The sequence below is a fragment of the Scylla paramamosain genome, chromosome 19, assembly GCF_035594125.1.
Source record: "Scylla paramamosain isolate STU-SP2022 chromosome 19, ASM3559412v1, whole genome shotgun sequence".
NCBI lineage: Eukaryota > Metazoa > Arthropoda > Malacostraca > Decapoda > Portunidae > Scylla > Scylla paramamosain.
The window spans coordinates 8,967,050-8,977,372 of record NC_087169.1 but is presented as its reverse complement, the minus strand read 5'-3'; the positions used below and the strand labels follow the sequence as shown (position 1 = coordinate 8,977,372).

The 10,323-nt window shown below is 40.8% G+C and overlaps 1 protein-coding gene across 1 annotated transcript; it reads right to left on the bottom strand.

Moving 5' to 3' along the window:
• Nucleotides 1-8,900: 8,900 nt before the first annotated feature.
• On the bottom strand, nucleotides 8,901-9,710 carry LOC135109469 (uncharacterized). The gene has a single exon (XM_064020847.1). The coding sequence runs from the start codon at nucleotides 9,708-9,710 to the stop codon at nucleotides 8,901-8,903; it is 810 nt and encodes a 269-aa protein (XP_063876917.1).
• Between the last annotated feature and the right edge of the window lie 613 nt (nucleotides 9,711-10,323).

Genomic DNA, 10,323 nt, shown 5'->3' with positions numbered 1-10,323 from the left:
AGATACACCACCTCAAGCTGACCAACAACAGACAGTGGTACGCTAAGATCAAAGCTTTGTGTGGCTTACAAAAGCACACTTCATCTCTTCCTTGCACCTCACACCTTCCTGCTAATCTCGCGGCTCAGGAGATGAACAATCACTTTGCTGCTATCTGTCAAACCTTTTCTCCCCTCCACACCACTCCGCTTCCTGCCTATCTGCCCGCTCCCTCCCCTCCACACACTGTCCAGGCGATGGATGTTTTTAAGAGAATACTTAAATTTAAACCAAGATCCACCACACCCACTGACCTTCCTATAAAAATTTACAAGGAATTTGCTGTAGAGCTAGCAACACCGCTATGCTCCATAATAAACGCCTCACTCTCCCAACACTCTTGCCCCCCGGACTGGAAGACATCTTACGTCACCCCCATCCCCAAAACTTCCAGTCCTCAGTCACTCAATGACCTCAGGCCAGTCTCTATCACTCCCATCCCTAGCCTTATTTGTGAAGATTTTGTATATGACTGGGCATACACCAAAATTTGTAACACCGTGGATATCAGACAATTCGGAAATATTAAAGCCACCTCCACCTCACATTACCTGACCAGCTTCCTTGAATTCATCCACAGCCACCTGGACAAGCGAAACACCTCTCTAGCTGTTGCTTTTGTGGACTTCAAAAAAGCCTTTGATCTTGTTGATCACACTGTTGTCATCAGCAAGGCAGTAAGTCTGGGTCTCCCTCCTAATCTGATAGCGTGGTTAGCCGATTTCCTCACAGGGAGACGTCAGGCCGTTCGCTATCAGGGCTCTGTCTCTAATTTCCAACAGCTGACATGTGGAGTCCCCCAGGGGACCAAGATGGGTCCTCTATGCTTCCTCCTCCTCATCAACGACGCCCTCACCGACACCCCCCCATCGCTGGAAGTATGTGGACGACTGCACCGTGGGCGTCCCAGTTTCCACCAAGAACCCGGACTACTCGCCACTGCAAGCAATTCTGGAGCGACTGCAGACGTGGACAGAGGAGAGCAGGATGACCATCAACCACAGCAAAACTGTGGTGATGCATTTCTGTACCTCCTCTGTACCAGTGCCCCCTCCCCGGCTCACAGTGGGCCCTCACCCCCTCCAGGTGGTCCAATGTGCCAAGCTTCTCGGAGTCACGGTGGACGACCAGCTGACCTGGAAGCAGCATGTCGCCAGCACCGTGAGATCAGCTACCTACAGGCTGTACATGCTGCGCAGACTCAGGTCGCTGGGGACGCCGACAGATGAGTTAAGGGGGGTGTACCTTACCTTCATCCTCCCCAAACTCATGTACGCCTCCCCAGCGTGGTCCTCCTCCCTCACACACACTCAACAGCTACAGCTAGAGAGTGTGCAGAAAAGGGCGTGCAGGGTCATCCTTGGCCCTGCATACACCACCTATGAAGAAGCCCTGACCACCCTGAGTCTGTCCAGAATATCCACCAGGCACCGAGAGGCTCTGGAGGAGTTTGGGAGGGGACTACTGCATCATCCGCGTCTCAGAAACATGCTGCCGCCCGACGCGCCTCGCCCTGTCCGTGCCACCAGACACCACAACAAAATAACGCCCCTGAAGGCGCCGCGCACGGACCGGTACAGACTCAGTGCGATTCCCACCATGGTGCGAGCCATCAATCAATAGTATTTCCCTCCTAGATTAGACTTACCTTTAGGATTAATGTTAAGTTTTTCCCCATCCCCTATGTACATTTTCAGTTTGTCAACTGCCTAAATAATATACCGTTTATTATTATTATTATTATTATTAGGTATTAAAGGAATTAAGATAAGCCTGTAAGGCAGCAGGAGAGGAAGAGTGAATACATATATCAGCACTACAGATGATCGTTATACCAGGTATATCAGGCAAGAAAGAAAGTAAGCGGTGCATACAAATATTGAAAAGAAATGAACTGAGCACCCAACCTTGTGGAGTCCCCAAACTGAAACCTTGATAGGAGCTGTAGGCACCATGAAAGAAAACTTAGGAGGAACTGTTGCTGAGATATTCCCGTATCCACTTCAGAAGGTGCCCCTTGATTCCGAAATCCACCAGTTGATCGAGGATGATGTCTCTGTTGGCCACATCAGACACACTCTTGAGGTTAATGAAAGCCACCACGCTGCTGGAGGAGAGGTGGGAATAGAGCTCCGTGAGGCAATGGTGGGTGCCCCAGCGTGGCAGCAGGCAAAAGTTCAGTCTCCAGCTGATAAAACAGACAGGAAAGTAGGATGTGCTCCATGATCTTGCTGAAGCAAGATGCGAGAGAAACCGATCGAAACTTGCCCATATCATGGGCTTGATGCTCAAAACTCTCTCTTAACGCACCTCTAAGGGATCTTCCGCTACTATTTGTAAGGTCGATACCCAAAATTCCCTTTAGCGTCTCGTTAGCTTAAGGGAGCGTTGTGCTGGTGGGGGGGGGTGGAGGTACAGATATCATGGCATCTGATGATATCATAGCGTCTTGGCCAGTCAAATGCAGGCATTACAGTGACATGCAGCCAATCACATTCGCGGAATTTATCGGCTGTGTTTGTAAAACATGGACACGAGGAAAAGCATACCATGGCAAGTTAAAGGCTTAGAAAAAACAAGTTTAGTGACGAAGAGTGTTATGTACTCATCAGAGAAGTATAAGAGAGAAAGGCAGTCCTGTTGGGAGCGCTGAGTGCTCTTGTAATCAAGGAAATCAAATACTTTTAGCACAATGCATGGGCAACTGTGGCAGGGACGGTGAATGCAGTAGGTGGTGAGGACAAGACACCAGCAGAAATCAACAGGAAGTACGTGGACTTTAAGAGTGTGGTGAAGAACAAGGTCGCAAGGATATGACAACATGAAACACAGACAGTAAATCATTATGGGTACATGCTTTATTATAATGGGCACTTAATTGTTCAGCATAAATCTGCCCTCACTTGTGTTTAGTAACCTAGATGACATACCAGTCATGAAAAGGAAATAAGAAAAGAAAATAATTCTAGGTAAATAAATCAAATTAACCTATTAATATAAGATAAATAAAAAAAAAACTATTAGAGGTAAATAACTTATCTAAATAAAAAAATTATCAAATTCATAACTAAGCGCATACAGCTTATCTCATGGTTATGGCCATAAATTTTACTTGATTACCCTCAATAAGAAATATATATATATATATATATATATATATATATATATATATATATATATATATATATATATATATATATATATATATATATATATATATATATATATATATATATATATATATATATATATATATATATATATATATATATATATATATATATATATATATATTATTTCCATAGTAGGTATGAGCCCACCCAATGTTATTTCTTATGACTGAAATGTTTAGGTTTCTCCTATTGTTTTGCATAAAAATTATATTACCATTTCTTAGTGTAATACTAGTGCATATGATGTCAAATTCCCACAGGTGTTAGGATTTACTTTCTATTACCATCTTGTCTTTTGCTTCCAGTGTCACAATTGTTCCTAAATTGTGACACTGTTTTTTTCTTAAGTATATATTTTTACATGTCTCAGGGCAAAGTGAACTTCTACGTTCTGTTGAGCTTGTGCTGGAGGAAGATGTAGTGGTTCACAGCCATGCCACTCTCTCTCTTTTAGTTAAGTCATTTAGTGTAGTACACACACCTGAATAGTAATAAAATATATTCATTATCACCATCATTATAAAGAGATGATGTTGATGAAAAAAAAAATTGACGTTTAAAGATTATGTAGGATAGTGTGTTTTCTTTCTTATATTTTCTGTGCTGGATAAAACAGAAGTGATGTGAACTACAAATGATTTAAAATATTATTATATGATCTCAAAGACTGTGATACCTCGAGTTTTGGATGATGCATAAATCTCTGCTACAAGTATTCTAGAATACCTTTTTATTTTTCCCCCTCTCCCATTATCATTGTATTCTGTACCTCTGGCATGCATTCAATGCAGATATCTTACTTATCTAGGTCAAAATAAAGACTGTAGTTTTGTATGATACAAAAAAAAAAAAAAATAAAATATTTGTATTGTACAATAAATGTCATTTGATCATACTTTATTATCTTCATCAGTAAATCCTACCACATTAAAAGTAATACTGTGTTAGACTTGTTTTTTTGGTTTTCCCCACTTCATAAGGTGTTAGAACAAAATAACTTTTTTTTTTCATCATAACAATCCTAATTGTTCATCAATACATTGTTATATGTTTATGTAACTAGCTGATTAACTGTTATCCAGGTTAAGTTTGCTTTATAAATGTAAATGCTATGACATACTATGTTTTTCACTGTAAGACAGGTGATACTTTTATCTAAGGATTATGCAGTTTTATCATTATATTACTTTTTAAGCTTTCTCTCAAATCATACATTCCTAGAAGCACAACACCATCGTATTCTCCATGCTCTAATTTTCTTCACAGATTACAGTTCGTTCAAATAAATGAGTTATGTGTACTTCCAGGGTACCTTGCAACACGGTTCATGATTAACTGTTCACTATCACACACAACATGACAATGAAGGGAATGGTGCCCATTGCCATCAATGTCAAGATGCACATTTTGGCTTGCTGTTTTTTTTTATAGCAATGTGTGTACCACACCCAATCATTTTATAAAAACTTGCTTTTCTCACAAATTTTCCCAGTACAGCTGTGCATTGTTGTAGCCCATTGGGCATCTTAACCTCTGTGAGTACTTTCCTGTAGAGAGCTTCAGTGACACAAGCTATTGCTCTTGAAACACTTGACTGGTGCATACTTGTGGCATCACCAACAACACTTTGAAAACCACCACTTGCAAAGAATCTCAGGGCAGTTATCACTTATGTTGCAATGGGCAGAGCACAGGCCATGCCATTTGGTGGAACAACATGTGGATCTAGTTCCTGGGACAGCTGCATAGTTTCTTCATGCAGAAGTCTAGGTAAATTTGTATTTTCAACTAGTACTACCCCCTTGACACCCTGTAACCTACTAGACCACCCCCAATAAGGTAAACTAACGTAACATTTTGTAACCACCTAACTGGGGGAGGACTTTTAAAACTCCTGGACGGTAGAATAACTCCATACGGTAAAATAACCTAATGTAACATTTTGTAACCTAAACGCTAAAGCTTCGCCCCCCCCCCTGGACTCTCCATAAGATAAAAATAACCTAACATTTTGTAACCTCCTAACCGAGCCCCTAACCTACATAAGGTAAACTTATCATTAATTTCTGACAAGGTAAAATGGGACTACAAATGCTCCAAACAGTGAGTTGTAGAACCTGCAAAGGGCTGTAGTTACATACGGTGTATTGGATGAAACTGCGATAAAACCGAAGTGTATAAAAGTTCATCACTGACGTGCAGAACATCCAGAGGGTCTGTATGCCTTCTCAATCGCCTTAGACCAAGGTCAACTTCTTCCATCACAAGGAACTCCATCTTGCCAAAACAGCATGACTTCCAAGGAGCCAACAGTTCCCAGTGGAGCCTTCTGTCTGCACTTATTTGGGAGATTCAATGCATTTTATGTAGAGTTCTATATTTCAAAACACCTAAAATTACTTTTGGGGGTGAATATCAGAAGAAATAATGTTAACAACTCCGATAATGCCGATTCATAGGCTAAATAGAGTTCACGACCTTTAGCTTAATGGAGGAACTGAAGCAACCTTTCTGTTGATCGTAAGGGTTTAAGCATCACCCTTAAGCGGTCTAAGGGACCTTTAGCATTTAAAGGGCCCTTAACCTTTTACTTCCTGGAATTTTTTTTTCCTTGAAACTGCATTTTCACATTTCGTAAAATACTGCATTAGGGTTGTTTAATAACCATATCAAGAACTTCCATATAGCTTAATGGCGGAACCGAAGCAACCTTTCTGTTGATCGTAAGGGACCTTTATGTTTTAAGCATCGCCCTTAAGCGGTCTAAGGGACCTTTAGCACTTAAAGGGCACTTAGCCTTTTACTTCCTGGATATTTTTTTTTCTTGAAACTGCATTTTCAAATTTTGTAAAATACTGCATTAAGGTTGTTTAATAACCATATCAAGAACTTATATATATATATATATATATATATATATATATATATATATATATATATATATATATATATATATATATATATATATATATATATATATATATACTTCTATGCTGCATATATATTATGAAAGAAAAAAAAACAATGTAAACTTTTCTCTTGGTTTGTAAAGCACCTGTTTTAGCAAAAAAAAAATAAATAAATAAAATAAATAAAAATAAATAAAAAAAATTACATTTCCATTCTTGAATTGAAAATATTGTTTCTTACCTGATTTTGACTATTAAATGTGAAAGTCTAGAAAGCAGTTTCTCTTTGATTTACAACAGAGATGAACCTCACATTTCATGCAAAACATTCACACCTTTCCTTTGCATCCCTGCATGTTATACGTTCCCCTTTTTGGAGATATGATAGGAAGGTGCCCAATCCTATCTTGTCTTATATCTCTATCAGAAATTGGCTTGGTAGCTTTACCAGTTTTTTTTTTTTTTTTGTCAGTGTATATTGATTCTATTTCATTATTTGACCCTTTCCTCTTCTTAGCCTTACTTTTCCTCCTAGTATATGAGCATCTGCAGTTTTCAATTTGAAATCACGAAGGGCCATTTCCTTTCTCTTAGGTATTTCTAGATGTTTAGTCTCTCGTTTATAAAGAAGACAGGAGTTGATCACTGTCATGTCACTTGCCTAGTCAAACTCTTTCAGCCCTGCCTGTTAACATCTACCTTTCCTTTTTGCTTGAAGTTTCTGAAAAGGGTGACCGTTCTAATCCCTCAAACTACCGTCCTATTGATTTAATTTCCTGCCTATCTAAAGTTTTTGAATCTATCCTCAACAGGAAGATTCTTAAACATCTATTACTTCACAACCTTCTATCTGATCGCCAGTATAGGTTACATCAAGGCCGCTCTACTGGTGATCTTCTGGCTTTCCTTACTGAGTCTTGGTCATCCTCTTTTAGATATTTTGGTGAAACTTTTGTTGTTGCCTTGGACATATCAAAAGCTTTTGATGGAATCTGGCACAAAGCTTTGATTTTCAAACTACCCTCCTACGGCTTCTATCCTTCTCTCTGTAACTTCATCTCAAGTTTCCTTTCTGACCGTTCTATTGCTGCTGTGGTAGGCGGTAACTGTTCTTCTCCTAAATCTATTAACAGTGGCGTTCCTCAGGGTTCTGTCCTGTCACCCACTCTCTTCTTATTATTCATCAATGACCTTCTAAACCAAACTTCTTGTCCTATCCACTCCTACGCTGATGATACCACCCAACACTTTTCCACGTCTTTTCATAGACGTCCAACCCTTCAGGAAGTAAACATTTCATGCAGGGAAGCCACAGAATGCCTGGTCCTCCTAAAATTTCTGATTGGGGCAGAGCAAACTTGGTATTGTTCAATGCCTCGAGAACTCAATTCCTCCATCTATCAACTTGACACAACCTTCCAGACAACTATCCCCTCTTCTTCAATGACACTCAACTGTCCTCCTCTTATACAATGAACATCCTCGGTCTGTCCTTTACTTATAATCTGAACTGGAAACTTCACATCTCAACTCTAGCGAAAACAGCTTCTATGAAGTTGGGAATTCTGAGACGTCTCTGCCAGTTTTTCTCACCCCTTCCAGCTGCTAAAGGCCCGTCCACACGGCGGGCAAATGCACGGTGGGTAGACACTGTTACCAATTTTGTGTGGATGGCAGTCACGAGTGTAGATGACATCATAGACGAAGAAAACCACGGGCAAACCATCGAAGTGCCCGTGCCCGTGTCCGTTGTTGAGACACTGAATAGGCTCGAGACTAAGAATCACGTTGCCAGATACACGATGTTACAAGTCAACACCGTGCCCTCCGTCGATATCTGTATCAATTGTCGACTAGATGGAGTGAACTCATTGTCTATCCAGCATGGAGAAGTGGACAAGGGAAGCAACCCGGCATTTAATAGATTTATACAGAGAGGAACCGTGTTTGTGGAATGTGAAGACTGTGGAGTATAGAAATAGAGACAGAAAGTCCACAACACTGCAGAAAATAGCAGAACACATAAACAACGGTGGTTGGTCTTTCTCTGCTGAAGAAGTGAAAAAGAAGATCGATACACTGTGAAACCAGTATCGAGGAGAACGGATTCATTTCCTACGATTCCCTGTCATTTTTGAATGATGGTGACGACCCCCGGCCATCGGTGACCAACATAGAGAGACCCACACACACACTCCTGCCGATGTAACGACAGATGTTCATTCTGATAGTGAGGTAAGTACGTATACATATTGGTATAATTAAGATCTCTCTCTCTCTCTCTCTCTCTCTCTCTCTCTCTCTCTCTCTCTCTCTCTCTCTCTCTCTCTCTCTCTCTCAGATGGTGTTGTAAACATGATGTACCAGATAGCAGTATATTTCATAGACAGTGTCCCGTTTATTACAAATACTAAACCTAAACACTGTAAAAGGATAGGATATGGATTGAAAACAGCTGCCACACACACACACACACACACACACACACACACACGCACACACACTACCACCACCACCACCACCACTGTCAGTGTGGCGTTAAGGCCAATAGTACTGAACAATCCTTACGAGTGTTTATCCACCCACCCAACGAGAGAGAGAGAGAGAGAGAGAGAGAGAGAGAGAGAGAGAGAGAGAGAGAGAGAGAGAGAGAGAGAGAGAGAGACCCTTTGCTGAAAGCTGAAATATATCACAAAATATTGCCATGTACCAGACGGACCACTTTCTTTCATGCAGTGTATTATCCAAGCATTATGATGGTCATGTTTTAAATGTAACACTACAATGTCCAGCTGTCCTGCCAATCCATGGCACCTTCCTGATTGAAATATTCCATGTAGTCATTCCGCACGTTTCTGCCTTCCACGGTGCTGTTTCCTCCCACCCTCTGCAGTCCTCTTAACTGTTGATTATGTTTCCACCTACCGGGGGCAACTGTGCGTAGTGAAATGTCCTCGTACTCCAGAGGGCCATCATGTTGTATGTATGTACTAACATGGTCTCTGCGTAGGTAGTTGTGGAGAGCTGTGCATGCTAGGACAATGTTCTCAACCTTCTCCAGAGGTAGATGAATTGGTGTGAGGAACACGCGAAATCTGTTGGCTAGGATTCCAAACGCATTTTCAACCATACGTCGAGCCCGAGCGAGGCGGTATGAGAAAATCCGTTCAGAACGGTTCTGATTACTATGTGGGAATGGTTTCGATATATGACGCTTTAATGGAAAAGCACCATCTGCCACAAAAACATATGGCAATTTTCTTTCACTCCCAGGAAGCATGGAATCCGGTGGTAGACCTGCATTTCCATTTTCAATGCACACATTCATATTACTAATGTCCCACACACCACCGTCGGACACTCGCCCATTTCTACCAACATCTACATATGTGAAATCAGAATTTGTGTCACATATGGCCAATAGCACGACACTGTAGTTGCCTTTATAATTGTAGTAATAAGAACCACTACCAGCTGGAGCCGTTATGTCAATGTGCTTTCCATCAATTGCCCCCAGACAGTTTGGGAAGTTCCATCTTGTTTGGAACCCGTCTGCCACACTCTTCCATTTCTCTGGGGTACTAGGCATCTGTAAAGATAAGGAAACCCATTTTAACAGTGATAATTTGCTATTTCCCTGGGGTACTAGGCGTCTGTTAACATAAGGAAACCCATTTTAACAGTGTTAATTTGCTATGTATATTAAATATATTAAATCACTTCACACAATGTCTTCGGTCGGGTGACAAACTACTATTTGTGCATTTCGGACCCCATAAAGTCTCATTTAACGCATTATGACACAATGTTTATGACTCACTCAATTTATAGTATTATAGTAGTTAGTAAATTTAAGTTTATATACTTGAAGAGTTTACTCCATGATTTTAGTTGTAGTTCGTGAAACCCAAAAATCCTAAGCAAAGTTTCAAAGACGACGACGTAACCCCATTCACCCTTCCTTCCCTACCTCAATTTCCACCTTCTACTCCTCCCACACTCATTCATGAATCCCTTCCTCCCCCAACCCCCCCCCCTCTCTCTCTCTCTCTCTCTCTCTCTCTCTCTCTCTCTCCATAATTAACTCGGGAGCCTTTAATTAATAAACATTTCTTTGTAACATAATCGAATACAGATGTCCAGTCACACGAGATTTAATAGTCGCATTTGTCATTCCATATATACCTGTGTGTATTACATTC